Source organism: Erythrolamprus reginae, chromosome 4, assembly GCF_031021105.1.
Source record: "Erythrolamprus reginae isolate rEryReg1 chromosome 4, rEryReg1.hap1, whole genome shotgun sequence".
NCBI classification, from domain to species: domain Eukaryota; kingdom Metazoa; phylum Chordata; class Lepidosauria; order Squamata; family Dipsadidae; genus Erythrolamprus; species Erythrolamprus reginae.
In genome coordinates, this window is record NC_091953.1 from 70,184,682 (window position 1) to 70,205,367 (window position 20,686).

At 43.1% G+C, this 20,686-nt stretch overlaps 1 protein-coding gene across 7 annotated transcripts in view; it reads right to left on the minus strand.

Annotated features, from left to right (window-relative positions):
* Nucleotides 1-20,686, minus strand: part of SYTL5 (synaptotagmin like 5) — a 287,041-nt gene that overhangs the window by 16,657 nt on the left and 249,698 nt on the right. For 6 of the 7 annotated variants that reach the window (XM_070750583.1, XM_070750580.1, XM_070750584.1 and 3 more), the window contains one exon: nt 16,360-16,495. In XM_070750583.1, the coding sequence (XP_070606684.1) occupies nt 16,360-16,495 (136 nt within the window). Of the gene's footprint in view, nt 1-14,803; nt 14,879-16,359; nt 16,496-20,686 lie in introns of those variants that run through there. The other variant, XM_070750586.1, reaches the window with a different exon arrangement.

Consider the following 20,686-nt stretch of genomic DNA (forward strand, 5'->3'; position numbering starts at 1 on the left):
ATACCACACTTAAAAACTTATGGGACACAACAAAGAGCCTTGTCTGTGGCGGCCCCGGCCCCCTGGAACCAGCTCCCCCCGGAGATTAGAATTGCCCCCACCTCTGCCATCAGGCATGGGGGAACTGAGATATTCCTTCCCCCTAGGCCTTACAATTTATGCATGGTATGTTTGCGTATATGTTTGGTTTTATAATAAGGGTTTTTTAGTTGTTTTAGTATTGAATTGTTACATGTTGTTTTTATCATTGTTGTTAGCTGCCCCGAGTCTACGGAGAGGGGCGGCATACAAATCCAATTAATAATAATAATAATAATAATAATAATAATAATAATAATAAAGGCCTACATAAGGGGACTCTCTATAGCATACATGGCGAACAGTAAAAAAACAAGAAAAAAATAGATTAGATATACTAACTGTCGAACTACAAAAATTAGAGAAAGCCTTACAGGAAAACCCAAGTGATAGGAAGAAGCTAAGCGATTTGTGTATAATTAGACATAAATAATGCAAGATAAGTTAGCATAGAAATTAAAAGCAGCTAAACAAAAACACTTTGAGTCAGCACATAGACCAGGGAGATGGCTGATTTATAAGTTAGCTAAAGAAAAAGCTGATAGAATAATAGATGTACTATATGATAAAAATGGAGAAATAAAAACAAAATTTGCAGATAAGAAACAGATTATGCAAACCTTCTATGAGGTTCTTTGCAAACAGGGAGAACTGAATGAGGCAGTTATTTAAAAAATTCTCGAAAAATTGGCTTGCCAACCATCTTAGAAGAAGACAAGATTATGTTAAATGACAAAATAATCCTAACAGAATTAAGAAGTGCTATAGGAAAGCAAAAAAATAACAAATCCCTGGTACCTGATGGTATTCCCTTCAAAATCTACAAAAAACCACAAACCTTCTTAGAGCACATAATGCTAGAATTGTTCAATGAGATTTTAGAAAACAACGATTTACCTAACTCCTGGAACAAAGCTTATATAACAGAATCTCCCTCCTTAACACCAATTACAAAATATTAGTCTCAAATATGTCAGAAAGACTTTAAAAAATTCTAAACCAAATAATACACTCAAATCAGAATGGCTTCCTGCCATACAAAAACATTGCAAAAAACACACGGCTCATATTAGACACACTTGAACATCACAATAAACAAATTGACAAACAATCTGCACTTATATTTGTTGATGTGCACAAAGCTTTTGATAGCCTTTATTGGCCATTTTTTTATAGCACAGTTAGAAACAATGCGATTCGGTAACAAATTCATAGGACTTTTTAGATCTACCCGTATATACTCGAGTATAGGTCGACCCAATTATAAGCCAAGGCAACTACTTTTTGCCACGAAAACTGGGAAAATTTATTGACTCCAGTATAAGTCGAGGGTGGAAAATGCTGTGGCTACTGGCAACTTATAAAATGCATGGCCAGTGAATTATCCCCGGCCCGGATTTGCCGCAGGGCCAGGGAGACACGGCCCTCGATGTAGCCGCCATCTTGGGGCCAGGATCTCACGAGATTTCGCGAGATCCCGGACATTTTTTGGTCATTGACCCTGGCCGATGACGTCGTCGGGGAGCGGAGCCTGCCAGCCTTATCAAAGAGGCTGCGCAGGCTTGGGGCCTCCTTTTCACCCCGACGACGAGCAAGTGAACACCCAGCTGGGGTTCGCTCTTCAATATCGGCCATTTTGGATGGCCTCATGGCGTCGGCCATTTTAGAGGCCTGCAGAGCGTGGACCATCCCAAGGCCTGGTTTGGAGTTGCGGGGGGGCGAGGAGACACTGGGATTCACCTTCCGGGAACGAAGGAGGAGAATGTTATTGGGCGGTAGCCTTCCCCCTTTTTGGGGGATCAATTTCCCATTTTTGGCCTTGGTAGGCCTGGTTTGGGGGGGGGTGCGGCCTTGAAGGCCTGTGGTAGGCTTGAACCCTGAGACCTTGTGAGCCAAGGGGGAGCCCTCTCTTTTCCCTTAGCAGAAAGGGTTTTTTTCTGATTTTCATTATCATTGCCTTTTATTCCCAACGGGTCATGGCTCCTAAAAGGCAGAAGCCTCTACCTCCGACTTCGGAGACGGTGGCGAGGCCTAGGAGAGCCACGAGGCCTTTGGTCAGGGCCCAGCTGGCACAAGAAGAGGCTCAAGCCAGGGCTAGGTGGGGGGGGGTAGGATAAGGGAACCCCCATTGATTGATTCTAATGTACCTGCTCATGCTTGGTCTAGGGTAATCGAGAGGTTGGATGAGTTGGATGCACACTGGCGGTCAGTGTACGGGTCCGGGGGCCCCATCTCTTCAGCTCCAGCGGCCCTTGGCAGGCCACCAGGTGAACCAGCGGCCCAGACCGGGCAGATGACAACGACGCCTGGCTCAGTTGGAGCTGGGTCTTCATGGATGGCTTCTACCCCTTTGGAGTCAGGTGAGACAGCACTGCACCCAACATTTACACCGCCCCTCCCTTTGGCCGGGCAGGCTCTTAGGCCACCGTTGGAGGGAGTGTGGTCAACACATACATGGGTAGTGCAGCCCTCATCTGCAGTCAGGTGTGGGCTTCACCCACTGCTACCGCGGTGGCCCAGGCCCCTTTGACGGCTTCAGTGCCCTCGACAGGGTCGGGTGATGGGACCGTGGGGGCTTCCCTGGTACCAGATCCCCTGGCTTCAGTACGGGCAGTGGCCATTCCTTGGGGGTTACCCTCCACACCTGCATCCCTCCATTAAGGAGCGGATTTGCAAAGGGGAATACGTGGATCTATTCTCCCTTCTGAATAGAGAAGTCCCTAAGAAGGAGAAAGAATATGAGGCTAAGGCAGACAAGCCCAAGAAGGTCAGAGTTAACAGGTGTTTCAGCTCATGGCTGTACGCCTTTTTAACCTACATGTCAGTGATCATTCAGAGGGAGCCCGCACGGGCTGCCTCTATGCTCAAGTACATTGACCTTATTGCATCTGCTCATTTTGAGTACAAAGGCATGGTTTGGCATCAGTATGATGAGGCATTTAGAATGCGTGCAGCTTTTGATTCCACGCTTCCATGGGACATGGTTGTCCTGGATTTGTGGTTCAGTGCAACCCAGCTTGCTCGGGCTGGGGGTGGCGACCGCACGGATAGCGGTCACTACATGGAAGACGAACCAGCGGTGACGCCAGCAGCCCGGGCAAGTGGGGGGGGGGGCGCAGCGAAACTTGCCCCTCCGTGTCATGAGTTTGCAGCCAAGGGGGCATGTTTTTGTCCTCTATGCAGGTTCAGACACGTGTGTGGGAACTGTGGGGGCTCCCACACCACCAGTGCTTGCACTAGGCCCAAGGGAAGCAAAGATAAGAAGGAGGGGGCGGGGCCGGCTAAACGGCCTCCGCCTTCTGGGGGAAAGGGGTCCCAGCCCAATTAAGCTGGGAGCACTGGAGGAACTGCTTAGAGAGTATCACCCTCGCGGGAAGGTGGCTGCCCTCCTGCAGGGTTTTACTGAGGGTTTTAGAATACCATATTTTGGGCCTAGGAGGGCTTTCATGTCTGACAACCTCAGATCGGTTGTGGGTCATGAAGACATTGTTAGGGCTAAAATTCAGAAGGTGGCCGAGGGCAGGGTATTGGGACCTTTTCCGTGCCCACCCTCGCCAGCTCTTCGGGTGTCTCCGTTGGGGGTGGTTCCCAAGAAGGCCAGTGGTGAATTTAGGTTGATTCACCACTTGTCCTTCCCAAAGGGAGAATCAGTGAATGATTTCATTCCTGATGAATTGTGCTCAGTCCGCTATGCGTCTTTTGACGTGGAGGTGGCCATGGTTAGGAAATGTGGGGTGGGAGCCCTTATGGGTAAATGCGACATTCTGGCTCCTTCCCATACACCCAGATGATTTTGAGCTCCTGGGCTTCCACTTCGAAGGCGGCTATTATGTAGACAGAGCATTGCCTATGGGCTGCTCCATATCTTGCTCTCTGTTTGAGAGCTTTAGCACCTTTTTAGAGTGGGCGCTCAGGAGGCGGTCTGGTCTGGGTTCTGTCATTCATTACCTTGATGACTTCCTGTTGGCGGGGCCTGTGCATTCGGAGCAATGTTTATCTCTGATGTCGGCCTTTGAAGCCCTTTGTGCTCATTTGGGTGTTCCTTTGGCCCCCGAAAAGACCGAAGGCCCCGCCACCAGGATCACTTTTCTGGGTATTGAATTGGACTCGGTGGAGCAATCTTGTAGATTTCCCCCGGACAAGCTACCTAAGATACAGGGTAAGCTTGACCAAGTGTTAGATAGCTGGAAGGTGACCCTTCACCAGCTTCAGGAACTAGCCGGGCTTCTTAATTTTGCCTGCTGGGTGGTGGCTCCCGGCAGGGCCTTTTCCCGGCGACTGTACACCGCGATGAAGGGGCTTTGATTGCCTCATCATCAGAGCCGCTTACGTGCGGGGGTCAGGGATGACCTGCGGGTCTTTTTGGCCCACTTCAATGGTCAGTCCTTCTGGAGGCACGAGCTTCTTTTGGAAGCTGAGTTGCAATTGTGTTCGGATGCCACGGGAACCTGCGGGTTCTGGGTTATTTTAGGCGACCAGTGGTGCCATTCCATGTGGCCTCCGGAATGGAGTGCCTCTCCTTTGGTCAAGGATTTGACCTTTTTGGAGCTCTTCCCACTGATAGTAGCTTTAGAGATGTGGGGAGAGCAATTTAAAGACAAAACTGTGCACTTCTGGTGTGACAACTTGGCAGTGGCCCACGTTGTGAATGCCCTGTCCTCTAAGAGCGACAGGGTCATGCGGCTTATCTGCCATTTTGTGCACAGGTCTTTGTCTCTAAATGCCTTGTTTCTGGCCCGGCATGTCCCCGGGCTGGATAACGGGATCACTGATGCCTTGTCCCGTGGTCAGTTGTCCAGGTTTCGGATGCTGGCTCCGTGGGCTCGTGCGTCACTGGAAGTCTTCCCTGGCCACCTGTGGAGCCTGGGCGGGCTCACGAGCAGTGGAAGATCGAGGCAGGCAGGGCCATGGCCCTCTCAGTAGCTCCCGGCACCTTGAGGTCATATCAAAGCTCAGCTAAGGAGTTTTGGGAATTTAGACAAGCCAGGGGTTACCCACACATCTGGCCCCTCCCGGTAGATCACCTAATAGAGTTCTGCGTGCTGCTTAGGCAGCGCGGCCTATCTGTCAGAACCATTAGGTCCAGGGTGGCGGGCCTGGCCTTTCTGTCTAAGGCCAATGGCTTTCCGGACTCTTCTTGCGACTTCTGCATTCGGAAGATGCTGGAGGGTTGGGTTAGGGAGCGGCCTGTGCCCCCATCGGACAGTAGACAGGCACTAACTGTACAGCAGCTATCCATTATTAATTGTGTTTGGAACAGCCTGTGTGCCTCTCTGTACGAGGCCCGCCTTTTTGAGGCGGCGGCCACTGTGATGTTTTTTGGGGCCCTTCGAGTTAGCGAGGCACTAGCCTCCTCTCGGGGTGACAGGTCTCTTCATGCCTTCCAGTTCTCGGACCTTCAATTTGGTGACATGGGTGTCTCCCTCTTGGTGAGACAATCTAAAACTGACCAGTTAGGTAGGGGTGTCAGGATAGAATTGACGGCAGCCACCGATCAGTCTGTGTGCCCGGTGGCAGCCCTCTCTTCTTTCTAAAGTCTTAGGGATGTGGGTCAGGGGTACCTTTTTAGACATCAGGACGGTTCCCCACTCACCCACTACCAATTTTGGGCTTTGGTGACCAGGGCACTAGTCATGATTGGCATTGACCCCGCCTGGTATGGAACACATTTGTTCCGTATTGGCGCTGCTACTAGCGCAGCAGTGTCTGGTTTCCCGGGTCATAGGATCCGGGAGATTGGTCACTGGCAGTCGGCGGCCTATTTAGGTTATGTACGGCCAGCTGAGGTAGTAGGACAGGATTTCACGCTAGGTAACCTTTCTCTGCCCTCTTCTAGATAGTCCCACCAGGGCGAGACCGACGGCGTTGCTGTATGGCAACAGTATGGTCTTTTGGGCTGGCCGCTCTGCAGCAAGAACCACTGTGGGGACCCAGCTGTCTTTGGGCCGGTGGGTCAACATTGTCTGGATGGGAAGAAGAGGCCTGCGGTGGGATGGGCTTCTCCCGCTGCTCCTGGGAGGGCGGCACATTACCTTGGTGGCAATGACCTGTGTGTACTTGGGGGTCTGGCATTGATTTGCTAGGCCCGCGAAGACCTGCATGTTCTTCACATGGCTTGGCCAACCACGCAAGTGGTCTGGTCTGAGATCCTCCCGAGGATCGTCTGGAGGGACGCCATTTCCCTTAGGGCCATTCACAAGGTCAGGAGAAAGGTTAATAAGGCTATGGGCAGGCTGGTTAGAGAGTTGGGTGGGGTAGTGGTTTCCCACCCCAACCTCACCATTGATCAGCCGTGGCTTTACCGCGCTGACGGCGTTCACCTGTCAGAACAGGGGAACACCATCTTCTTACAGGACCTGCAGAGGACACTGTGTGAGCTGGTTCAAATAGAGGGGGGAGTCGGGGGGCCAAGATAGAGATCTGACCCCCACTCCGTGGCAGGTTAGGGGCAGAAATTGAGTGGTGTTTAGCAACTGCGTGTTCTCCGTTGGGCATTTTTGGGGATGATTGACAGGTTCTCTCCAAAGGCTCATGGTGCCTTTAGTTTGATCTGAGCAATTGGGGGGAACCTGCCTTTGGGTCCCGCCCATTTCTATCCCCTTGTAGGGGTTAGACGGTGAGACCTCCCATATGCAGGTGCCCGGCTGGGATACAGGTGAGGGCGGGGCCCTTCACCTGGATCAGCATGGAGCTACACCCATAGGTTGCCCGGGAAGTTTTTCCACCCCGGAAGTAATTGTTTGACCCTGCGGGTCCTTGTTAGGTTTAGTTAAATTTATGCTAATTTAATGAATACATTATGCTAATTTAATTAATAAAAATGACCCAGTTTTAAATCCAGCTCTCTGTGTCCGTGTCGTTACTCCGCCTCTGTTGCAATGTGTGGCTGGTGAATTATCCCCGGCCCGGATTTGCTGCAGGGCCAGGGAGACATGGCCCTTGGCGTAGCCGCCATCTTGGGGCCAGGATCTCGTGAGATTTTGCGAGATCCCAGCCATTTTTTGGTCATCGGCCCTGGCCGATGACGTCGTCGGGGGATGGAGCCTGCCAGCCTTATAAAAGAGGCTGCGCAGGCTTGGGGCCTCCTTTTCGCCCCGACGACGAACAAGCGAACACCCGCCCACCCTCCCTATCTTTCAGTGTGCAACTGTGGGTCGCCCTTAGGGGGTCGAATAGGAATTTTTGGCAGTTTCGGTATTTTCTGTGACCGTTTTTTCGCCTATTCCACACTGTGGTGACGGATGGATGGTTAGGGGGTGTTTCGCTCCCCGATTAGTCTAATTGGCTTACCTTTGGTCATTTGGGTTGGCAGGTTAGGGGCGGAAATTGGGTGGTGTTTAGCAACTGTGTGTTCTCCGTTGGGCATCTTTGGGGATGATTGACAGGTTCTCTCCAAAGGCTCATGGTGCCTTTAGTTTGATCTGAGCAATTGGGGAGAACCTGCCTTTGGGTCCTGCCCATTTCTATTCCCTTGTAGGGGTTAGACGGCGAGACCTCCCACATGCAGGTGCATGGCTGGGATCCAGGTGAGGGCGGAGCCCTTCACCTGGATCAGCATGGAGCTATGCCCATAAGTTGCCCCGGAAGTTTTTCTGACGTCATTTCCACCCCGGAAGTAATTGCTTGACCCTGCGGGTCCTTGTTAGGTTTAGTTAAATTTATGCTAATTTAATAAATAAATTATGCTAATTTAATTAATAAAAATGACCCCATTTTAAATCCAGCTCTCTGTGTCCGTGTCATTACTCCGCCTCTGCTGGAAATGGAAACCAATAAAATTACATCAATTGAGGCATCAGTAGAATAAATGTTTTAGAATATTTATTTCAAAGAAAACCAGTAAACTAGCTCTGTAGTTTAAAAGAGGGTAAACAGGTATATGTCCCTCCAAGGCAGGTATAGGCAAAAAAAAATGCAAGTACTTACATCAATCCCCTGCTGCTCCCACTGGTTTGGGTTTGGGTTAGGGTACCTGGCCTCTCCTTGCCTCAAAGAGATACAATTTCCCTCTCTATTTACTATTTCTGAACATCCAAAATATACTATTTAATTCTATGTATATATGCCATATGTGTACATACATATCACACACAGGCACACAAAAATATACCATACATTATCTACTATATAAACTGTATGTGTATATAAGGGCAGAACTCAAGAGATGCTATGACGTTGGTGAAACAAACCTTTACATAGATTACCGCAAGGAATGCATCAAACCCAAAACCAATAATCCTCCCTACATCTTCCGGTCTAACTTCTTCCAACCTACCATCTCACAACATCAAACTGACACCTGCCAGACCACCATCCCACAACAGCTTGCGTACAGTACAGCTGTGATAGTAACTGCAGAACTAGGATGACTGCAACAGAAACCAATCGGAAAACCAACTGGAAAACCAAAATAGAAAATCCTAGAACTGAAAATCAAAAGCTTGAGATCAGATGCAAGTAACTTGAAGAACATTAAGGAGCAGAAACTGAACAATCAGAAGATCAAAGACTATTTGACAAAAAAGTACTGGCTTAATACAAGAAAGATCGAGGAAGTTCTGGAAATTGTAAAGCAGCGGATAACAGCGACAGCTAGGAAAATTGAGCGATATGAAGCTAGGATCACCCGGTACAGGCAGAATCAAACATTTCAATCCAACCAGAGGCAGTTCTACCAGAACCTTCATCAGCAAACAGATAAGAAAATTGAAAAGCCAGAGGTGAAAATAACAACAAAGTTCTGGAAAGATCTCTGGGAGGTCGAAAAGGACTATAACAAAACTGCTGGGTGGATAAAGGAGTTTGAGAAAAAATTCTCAAAGAGCAATATGCAGCAGATTGAAAAAACACCTGAAATGATTGCAAAAAGAGTGAAGAAAGTAAAGAACTGGACATCCCCTAGCACTGATCAGGTGCATGGTTTTTGGCTGAAATACTTGACCAGCCTGCATGCAAAAATGGCCAAATTGTTCAACAAAATGCTGCAAGCAGGAAATATCAGTGAATTGCTTACAACTGGCAGAACATATTTAATACAGAAAGACATAGCGAAAGGACCCATACCAGGAAACTACAAGCCAATAACATAATGAGCTAGCAAAACTACTGTGGGACTTCTGACTTCAGACTGATCGAATTCTGAAGCATAACACACCATACATCCTGATTGTGGAGAAAAAGAAAGCATGGATCATCGACATCGTAATCCCAGGGGACAGCAGAATTGAGGAGAAGCAGCTAGAGAAATTAGTGAAATATGAAGATCTAAAAATCGAGCTGCAACGACTGTGGCATAAGCCAGTGAAAGTGGTCCCAGTGGTACTTGGCACACTGGGCGCAGTGCCAAAGGATCTCAGTGGACATTTGAAAACCATCGGAATTGACAAAATCTCCATCTGTCAATTGCAAAAGGCTGCTTTACTGGGATCCGCACATAGAATTCGCCGCTAAATCATGCAGTCCTAGGTGCTTGGGAAGTGCCCGACTGGTGATGAAATAGGAAATCCAGCATAGTGATCTCATTTGCTGAGTTGTATTGACATAATAATAATAATAATAATAATAATAATAATAATAATAATAATAATAATAATTTATTAGATTTGTATGCTGTCCCTCTCCGAGGACTCAGAGCGGATAAAAGAATGGATCCATCTCAAAAATACCAGACTACTAACCTTAGAGGGCTTTGATCTTTAAGCAGGCTGGCACGCAATTCTGGGAGGTGAAAACCATAAAAATACATGCATATTTCAAGCAACATTATAACACTTGTAACCTGGTTACAAATTTAAAAAAATGCCACTACCATTCAATACCAAAATGGCTATTGCCAACAGAAGCAATAATATATCCTAATGCACTAGACCCTGAAAAAATAGTAATATACAAACAAATTTTGGACCAACAAGAAGATCTGATACCTTAACAAACCCTTAGGGAAAAGGGAATAAATTTGGACTGGTGGACAATGTTCCATCTAATTTTTTTCCGGTGTGGGTGGAAAAGTATAATGTTCGAGTGGCACATTTTCATGCCTAGGCGTGGATCGGTTAGAATCAAAAGGAGGTCATGTGACCTCAGGACACACAGCAACGGTTATAAATATGAAATGGCAGCAAAGTTTTGATCCTGCAATCATCAGGCTGCTGCAAAGGTCCTAAGTGTGAAAAGGGCGCCTAAGTCCCTTTTTTTCAGGGGCGTCGCAACTTTGAACGGTCAGTAAATGAATCATTGTAAGTCAAGGACAACCTGATCTGCTGATGGACTCCTGATCTGCTGATCAGCTTCTAAAAGAGTGCACTGGTCAGATAATCCTCGACTTCTGTTCTGAGTTCTGACCCCAATGGAGGCGAACGTTTCTATCTCCTGAATAAGATGGTTATTAAGTGAGTTCTGCCTCACTTTACCATCTTTCTTGCCGCAGTCTTTAAGTGAATCCCTGCAGTTGCTTGTCAGAAGATCCCAAAAGATGTTCACATAACCTTGGGACATTGCCGCCATCATAACTACGTTGTTAAGTCCAAAGTTTGATCCAATAACCCTTTTATTTTTCTAACAAAGTCCTTCCTTCCTAGAAGGAAGAATAGAAAGAATAAAATGGAAAATGGGATTAAATAGGGATACAAAAAATATTAAAAAAAGGGTTCGGTTCAAAGTTCTGCTTAGATTAAAGAAATTGGAGTTTGAGAAGGGCTGATTAAGCTTGGAGTATTGTTTTGTTTGCTCTTTTTAAACTTTAATTATTTTTTCTATTTAGATATATGAATTTAGGAATTGCTGATCTGTTTTAATAAAGTTAGAAGTATTGAATATAATAAGATATGTAATAGGTGATGCTGATTTGGATTAATGCATAAGTGGAATTGAATTTAGAATTGTTGAGGAGATTAATGATATTAATGATTTTTAATTGATTGAAAATAGAGAATATTTAGAATTTTCCCCCTTTTTTCTTTTCTCAAATTGACTGAAATGTAAGATTAATAATTAAGTAAGAAATGTAGATAAGTATTAATTGGCTAAATGTTAGATGGGCTGAAATAATTTTTAAATTTTGGATTAGGTAAATGTGCTTAGAACACGATCTAAGTATTGCCCACAAAGTCATAGGCTGCAACGTCCTGCCTGTCAATGACTACTTCAGCTTCAACCGCAACAACACAAGAGCATGCAACAAATTCAAACTTAATATAAATCGCTCCAAGCTTGACTGTAAAAAATATGACTTTAGCAATCAAGTTGTCGAAGTATGGAACTCATTACTGGACTCAGTAGTGTCAACCCCTAATCCCCAACATTTCTCCCTTAGACCATCCACGATTGACCTCTCCAGGTTCCTAAGAGGTCAGTAAGGGGCGTACATAAGTGCACTAGCCTGCCTTTCATCCCCTGTCCAATTGTCTCTCCTTATCTCATATATCATATATCTTTTCTTCCCTCATATATCTTCTCCTCTATTTTTATATCTTCTCTTTATATATAATACTTCATGTCTATTCTCATCAATATGTATTGTGTATTGGTCAAAATAAATAAATAAATTATATATATATATATATATATATATATATATATATATATATATATATATATGTTTTGTTTTTAATTTTCTTTTGTTAACATCTTATTTGGCTATACAAAGTTTTCTTGGTTTATAGAAAAATGTATAAAGAAAGAAGGAAGCACTTTGGCATAATGGTTAATAAGTTAGAAATATAATTGGTGTTGTACTTTTTGAAGGAACATTAAGGAGGGAATTTAATTAAAAGAAAAGTATGCACCTGGATGACAACATTAGGAAAAAAAACTTTTGCAACTTTTTTGATGATTGATATTAGTTACTAACAAAATACCACATTTTATTCATGGAAAATTAGATGGTACACTGTATTGTTTGAATGTATGTTGAGAGAATTTTTTAAAAAAAATTACTCCCCCCCAATAAAAGTTCTTCCTTCCTCTGTCCCTCCATTCATCTCATTCTTTGTTCCCTCCATTTCTCCTTCCTTCCTTCCTTCCTTCCTTCCTTCCTTCCTTCCTTCCTTCCTTCCTTCTTCTCCTTTTCTCTCTCTCTCTCTTGCTTTCTCTCTCTCACACACACTCTCTTTCTCTCTCTTTTCCTTATTCTTTCCCTCTCTTTCTTTCTTTCTTCCTTCCTTCCTTGCTTCCTTCTTTCTTTCTTCCCTCTTTTAATTCCTTCCTTCTTTCTCAGCCAAAGGCCCGCTGGGCGGAAGGTGGGGTGGGAGGGAGCTCCTGGCCATCGCCCGCTCTCCTTCTGTGCCTCCCCCTCTTGCCTTAGCCAAAGGTCTGCTGGGTATAAGCGGGGTGGGAGGGGCCTCCCGGCCTCACCTTGCCCTCCTTCTCTGCCTGCTCCTCTTGCCTTAGCCAAAGGTCCATTTTGCTTAAGGGGGGGCAGGAGGGACCTCTTGGCCTTGCCTCGCCCTCCTTCTCTGCCTGCCGGTCTTGCCTCAGCCTAACGCCTGCTGAGCAGAGTTGGGGTTGGAAGGAAGCTCCCGGCGTCACTCCCAGCATCGCTCCACCCTCCTTCTCTGCCTTCCTCAGCAAAGTTCTTAGAAAGAGAGAGACAGAGAGAAAAAAAAAAGTTTTAAGCAACTTGTCTGAAAGAGGGATAGCTCTGCCCTTTTGGTTTAACATTAACCACACTACCACAGAGGGAAAAATCTCTGTGGTAGTGTGGTTAGTATTAAATCAACAGCGCAGCCAGGCACCCCGGCAGGAGAAAGCAGGTTGCTTTCTCCTACCTCACTCTCAACTGGCTGACTGGCTCCTTTCTATCTGTAGCGGTAACACCCTTCCCCCCCACCCCTACTTCCCAATGCCATTGCCGCCTGGACTCAGCAAAGCCAGCCAAAAGTATCACTCTGAGGAAGAGGGGCGGACCTGCCTCAAGGACGCCACCATCTTGTCCGGGATGATATTGGCACAGGGCCAAATTTTGCGTGAGAAGGGAGCTAGCAAACGACCGAAGTGGAGACATGACTGAGCAATTGCGTGCCTTCAAAAAATCCTGCGCAAGTCTTTCCTGATGCCTGCATGGCCGCGCAGCCATGCAGGTTAGAGGGAACAGTGCTGGTGGACTTATTTACAAATCTGATCCAAATATAAGGAATAATTATAATAATAATAATAATAATAATAATTATATTAGATTTGTATGCTGCCCCTCTCTGAGAACTCAGAGACAAAACTCTATATGACTTTCAAATTAACACTATCTTAGATAAGATTCTTTTAGGTCCCCACAAAAAAATAATTTCCAGAATATATAACTTTCTTCTCACTTACAATATGGCTGATGAAGAAGTGAAAAGAACAATGATATCTTGGTCTCAAAACTTTGGATGTTCAATAAATTTAGCAGAATGGGAAAAAATTTGGAACATAAACTATAAATTCATGCTAGCAACATCATACAAGGAAAACTTATATAAGATGTTTTACAGTTGGCACTTCCCTCCAGCATGACTCAACAAAATGTATGCAAACATTTCACCGTTATGTTGGAAATGCAAAATGGAAACAGGGACCTATTACCATCTATAGTAAACTTGCCCAGTTGCAAAAAAGTTTTTGCACAAAATGAAAAGTTATCTAGAGCAATTTATGGCACAGACAATCCTTTTAAAACCTGAACTTTTCCTTCTAGGTATTGCAAGACAGAAATATAAAAATGAAGATAAATACTTAATCCTTTATATTATAACGGCAGCAAGACTGCTATATGTACAGAATTGGAAAATAGAAACAGACCCTACAACTTTAAGCTTTATAATTAAGGTCCTTGAGTGTGCAGAAATGACCAAAATGACTTTGGAATTACAGGAAAAAGATAAATCTGAATTCTACAAAATATGGGAAAATTGGTACAAATGGCTCAAAACATAACTTCTTCCTTGCATTCTCAAATAAAATGAAAAGACAGAAACATTACACCATAAATCGATGGAAAACAAAACCCCTAAAATGAATCCATATCTTCCTCACAAATACGCAAAATGAATACAACATAATATACATACCTAAAGAAAACAATTCCACACACTATATACAAATACTTAATATTAGGTCGCTTGATAGTGAGAGTCAACAAATTGACAAATTATGTCTTCTATATAACAAATAAATATATGTATGTAGTCAAAGAAAATATTAATTGATGATAAGCAAATAACTATGTCTATCTGCATATAAATAATGCTACTGTTATGCCGGGCTTCTCATTAAGAGCCCCCAGTGAGAGAGGAATGCAAATTCAAACACACACATGCCAGCTCAGAAGAAATAAAAGTAATTTATCTGAAACAGGGTTAAAAGCACACACGTTTAAGCAGAGTCAAATTTCTCTCACCCAGATTACAGTCCTGGAATGCAGTCAAAAGCAGGAACAAAATAGAGCAATTAAGGCAGCTGTGATTCTGCACAGCTCTCCCCTCTTTGAGTCCACAAGAGTAAACTGTGAATTGTCCAAATAGTCAACAGAAGTCCTGGAATAGTCCAAACCTTGGCAATGATCCTCAGCAACAGATGTTCTCCCTTATCTCCGACGATGGTCCCTTCTAGCCATGAGCATGCGCAAATGGGCGTCTATCCACCGGTCCTCCTCTGAATCTGATGACTCGCTAATGGGGCCACTAACTAATTATAATTATAATAATAATAATAATTATTATTATTATTAATTAGATTTGTATTTGTAACGGGTTGGCTGCACCCATCTCTCCATCTGATTCTGCTTCTCCACCGTCTGACCTTGGCAATGAATCTTCACTATCAGAAGCTGTTGGCAATAATACAAGTCTCTGTGATCCAGAGGATTCCCCTAAACCAGTGATTTTCAACCTTTTTTGAGCCATGGCACATTTTTTATATTTACAAAATCCTGGGGCACACCACCAACCAAAATGACACTCTAACACAGTACATATTATACATATACTGCAGTTAATAATATAGTTTCTAAATGTATTTATACTTGGTGTGAAACCTGGGCCTGTTTCGATGAACACAAAAGGGATATCCTGGCAGGAATGGTGGCAATATTTACCTCCAGTCCTGACCAGGATTAGAAATTGGGACCATGGGGAGAAGTAGCAGCTTCAACTACTTGCCGCAGCCACACAATGACAAGTGCGCAGCAGCCTGAGCGTGGACCTTCCTGGGAATGGATGAGAGGTAGCCTGCTACTGGTTCATTGCTAATGGTCGGGATGAATCCTAGAAGGTGATTGGTCAGTGAGCGTTCCCTGTGCCTCCACTCTTCCTGTCGTTGATAGCTGGAGAGATTGTGAGGGGAATGTTTATGTTCGGATGAAGGCGGCTGGCGGTGGGGCAGATAAGTTGCCTCTACGGGCCGTATCCTGCACGCGGGCCCTAGTTTGGGAACCCACGTTTAATTACCCCACGGCACACCTGACCATGTCTCCTGGCACACTGGTTGAAAAACACTGCCCTAAACCAACGTCCAAATTCCCTGTTGCAGGAGCTGGCCCAGAGCCAACCACAACAACTACTGTAACTGAATATGTTTTATATGTTGTTCAAGTTTATATGTTCCTCTGTCTGTTTCTCTTTTTTCCCCTTTTTTTCTTTGTATGTTTTGTTGGTTTGTTTATTTTCTTTTCTTTCTATTTTTATATGTAGAAACGTAATAAAGACTATTTTTTTAAAGTACTGATTAATATTAAGCCAAGTTTCAAACATTAACACACAAAAAGGTCCAAATGTTAAAAAAGAAGTAAAGTCTATATCTATAAATGGACTTGCATTTGCAGTTATCCAGATATTCCCTTCTTTCTTTTTAATAGCACTTAATTTAAAACATCTGGAAAGAGGTCTATTCCACTCAGTGTGATTTCACTCGCTGCCAGATAGGAAGCAGCTTTTTGGCTGCTTCAAACACTCCTTCATCAGCCTATTTTCAGCAATAATTTATTTTCAGCACCTCCAGTTGTATTATAAGTCCTCAGCTATAACCCCCCCCCCGCCCAAGGTTTCTCACCCAGATGGGTTCCTTCAGCTGTAGTCCTTCTAATGCTGCATTGCTTCAGGAATTTAAGGTGACATGTCACCTCCTAAAAACGGCTGCTGGACAGCCAGAACTCTTTAGGACCTGTCATACCCCCTCTCCCACTTTATTTAGTATCATAATTTGGAACAGTCACTGAACCAATGGTTATAATGCAAGGACTACCTGTATTCAATAGAGAAATACTAAATGTCTACTAGCATACAAAGCCAAAGACAGAATGGAGAAAATCACCCTTTCACAAACGTATCTGAAGTGCCTCCTGATTTCACCGCCATTAAATTCTTGGCTTCCTTGATGACGATTTCCAATATGCCTCCTGATGGTACTTGTGAGGTTGACATTTTTTCTTTCTTTGTATTCTTCTTTCCTTTAGAAGAAGGAAAACAAGAATAGAGGAATATATGAAGCTTCCATATTTTGCACTGTAAAAATCTATACATATCAAACCATGCCTCTTAAGCCACACATATCTCTGTCCTATACAAGAAACAACATTTTATACTATGCAACTTAGAAACATAGAGACATAGAAGCCTGACGGCAGAAAAAGACCTTATGGTCCATCTAGTCTGCCCATGAAAAGGAATTGTTTGAAATCTCTGCACAAACCACACAAAAGCCTGGATCTTGAGATCTTGGTGGTTATGTGACATAACATGAGCATTATTTCATTTTGGGTGAGTATCTAGACTGAATTTATGCTCCAAACCAGATGCAACTTCAACATATATTTATGGCCCAAAACCAATCACCAATAAAAAACCAGTATATAATCTAATAACTATAAAATGAAAATTTTAAACTGCAAATATTGTAAATCATAAAACAATTAGCAGCATACAGGAGAATAACATGAAGCAATTTCTAACAGCTATGGCTATTGATGAAATTTTGCAACCTTCTTAGAGGTTTTTAAAGAGTGATTACCTAGGAGAAGGATAGTGGCTTCTTGGTCACAATGGCAATTAGTTATTAATAGTTGGACCTATTAAACTTGAGTTACAATTTTTTTGACAAGAAAGGCCTTTCTCTTTTTAAATATTCTGTTTATTATATTTTAACAATGACACACAATAAATCATATCTCACAGAATGTTTATTTAAAAATTCATCAACACATCCCCAAACCCCTAACATATCCTTTCCCCCCATCCATTCAATCGTGTTTGGAAAGTAGATTGCCTATGAATCTCAGCAACTTTCTCCCTGTTTCTCAAGCCTCTGATGAATTTAGATGTGCATAGCTGATCCATTTATCAGTTGTTCTCAAGAATCACTCAATCAACCCAAAATTTGGTCACCCAAAGTTATGCAGGTAGGTAGGATTTTTGAGTAGAAATAATTGGCAGGCTTTTGCAGCATTTTGCATGCAGTGAAAATCTCAAGTCTTGTTACCCAAGAAGATGACATTGTAAGGGAAACCCGAAAGCATTGTGGTGAGATTGGCTGGAAAATAGCAGACTCCAAAGAGCGCCGCAAAAATCCAGCCTGTCAAGCTGTTGTTGGGGAGGTCTTCAGACCGGAACCATCTTTTAGGGATGGCGAAGAAGGAGAGGCACCTTGGATGACCAAGAGAGCAGGCAAGTTCCTCAATCAGTCAGACAGCTCTTCAGACTGGCAGCGGGGTGGTGGCCATTTTTAATGTCTGCTGCAAAGCTGAGGAACCAAGACTAAGTTTATATGCAGGAGCTGTGTTTGGACAGAGTGCTGAAACCAGGTGAGAGTGGCCAACTCACAGGCAAAAGGTAAAAATTTGGATGTTTAAATAATTTCCCAAGCTGAAAATAGCAGTTAAGCATAGAGGAAAAAGAAAGAGAAGGAAAGTGGAGGCTAAACTACTAAATCTCAAGAACATTATTCCTGTTATAATTGTAATTGGAGAAACATAAAATAATAAAAGGAAGAAATCGGGAGAAAACATTTTTTGTGGATTTAAAGGTTTTTAAAAGTTTTTTATTCACAAATAGAAAAACAATACAATTCAAAAAGAACAATAAACAAATAGTATTACAAATGTATAATTAGAAGAAAGAAAATAAAGTTTTTTGACAGCTTTCACAACCAGCTGGTTTAAGTGTACTGTGGATTGGAGAGAGCCATCTGCTGGAGAGAATAAAATATCGCAACACTTTGTGGAAACTAAGAGAGAAAGTGCAGCTGTGACCTTGACTGCAGAAAGATAATTTGACTCTGAGAATCTTTAAGGAGTGTTTGTTTTGCCTAGACTGTTTGGGGATTTTTCCTTACAGTGTTTGGCTTTGATTGTTTATGGCTATGTGGATTGGACTAATATTTGGATTGGACATTAGAATTTGAAAATTAAAAAAGACTATATGGACTTAAAATTTTAATTAAGGGTATATAATTTTTTTTAAAAAAAAACCTTTTAAATTGGTAATATGGAGTTGTGGATGTATGAGGAATTATGTGAGATGTTAAAATATGTGTGAAACTTAAAAAGATAATAGAATTTTTGCTGGAGTACACATAGGAAATAGGAGAGGAGGTGTAAATGAGGAACAAGAGAATGTAAATGAGGAATGCAAATGAGGAACAAGAAAATAACATTGAAGAAGAAGGGACTGAAACAACTCCCCCCCCCCCAGCTTGGTGATTTTACTAGGATTCACAGGAGTACAAACAAAGTAGGCAGAGGAGAACATCCCTCAAAAAAGAATCAATCAAAGGGTAAAGAGGGAAATAGTGGGAAAAGACCAGGGAAAATTTGGGGTAGAACCACTCAAATAATAGTCAAAGAGAGAAAAGGGTCTCAGGAGAAAAGATATAAGACACATAAAAATAAAAAAATGAAAAAGAGAAGTTAAGGGAGTGAGACCGAAAGAGAAAATTAACAAGAAATGGAATTTTTGAGAAATCAAAAGAAAATGAAGGTTAGTGGAAAAGAGGAAGAAAAATAGGCTTGATATTAGATCTAAGGAAATTGTATTAATAGTATTAATTGTGAATAGTTAATCAAGTCAAGGGTTTTTCATGTTAGATTTGAATCAATGTTCCCTCTAATTTTTTTTTCGGTGTGGGCGGAAAAGTATAGTGTCTGAGCGGCAGTCCCTTTGGGTCTGGGTGGCATAGAAGTATAAATAAATAAATAAATAAATAAATAAATAAATAAATGAATGAATGAATGAATGAATGAGTGAATGAATAAATAAATAAAGTGTGGGCACGCACTCTGACATCCATAATTCTATATTTTCAATAGTATATTTTCAAATAGACAGTAATCATTCAACATCCCAAAATTTCTAAGATTAGCCTCTAAAACAGCCATTGCAAATTATAAATCTTTCCCTCTAGAAATACCAAGATGTATTTGAGAACTTTAAGTTTAGTCTGTCAGTCTCAGATCAAAAACATTAATTATCAACATCCAAAATATTCATAAATGTATTTAATTATAAATCAAAAAAGTCTGGCTCGCCTTAGAGTTTCTCACTTCTGTCTCTCACATTGATGATGACCATTCCATCATTGTCTTTGTCCAGTTCACAGTTCTTTGTCCACTCCATCATTGTATTTGTCCACTCCATCACTGTATTTGTTTCTTCTCTCTTTCTCTCTCTTTCTCTCCCACCCTCTTTCTCGCTATCCTTTCTATCTCTCCCCCTCTTTCTCTCTCTTTCTCTCCCTCCCTTTCTCTCCCTCTTTCCTTTCTATCTCTCCCTCTCTTTCTTTCTTTCTCTCTTCTCTCTCTTTCTCTCCCTCCATTTCTCTCTATCCGTTCTATCTCTCCCCCTCTCTTTCTCTCCCTCCCTCTTTCGCCCTCTCACCTTTCTGTCTGTCCCTCCCTCTTTCCTTTCTATCTCACCCTCTCTTTCTCTCTTTCTCTCCCTCCCTCCCTCTTTCTCTTTCTCTCCCTCCCTTTCTCCCTCTTTCCTTTCTATCTCTCCCTCTCTTTCTTTCTCTCTTCTCTCTCTTTCTCTCCCTCCATTTCTCTCTATCCTTTCTATCTCTCCCCCTCTCTTTCTCTCCCTCCCTATTTCTCCCTCTTTCCTTTCTATCTGTCCCTACCTCATTCCTTTCTATCTCTCCCTCTTTCTTTCTCTCTTTCTTTCCCTCCCTCCCACTTTCTCTCTTTCTCTCCCTCCCTTTCTCCCTCTTTCCTTTCTATCTCTCCCTCTCTTTCTTTCTCCCTCTCATTTTTTCTCTTTCTCTCCCTCCCTCTTTCTCTCTTTCCTTTCTATTTCTCCTCCTCTCTTCCTTGCCCTCTCTTTCTCCCTCTCTCCTTTCTACCTCTCCCTCTCTTTCTTTCTCCCTCTCTTTCTTTCTCTCCCTACCTCTTTCTCTCTTTTCTTTCTATCTCTCCCTCTCTTTCTTTCTTTCTCTCTCTCTTTCTTTCACTCGTCTCTCTCTTCCTCTCTTTCTCAGTTAACAATATATTATTGAACAGTTTCCCCAAATGTGGCAACAATACATTCATATAAGTTTTATAAAATTCCCTTGTAAACCCATCCGGGTCCGGTGCTTTGGCTTGTTTTAACCCTTTAATTACTCTAGCAATTTCATCTTGTTTAATTTCTGCATTCAATATTTGTTTATC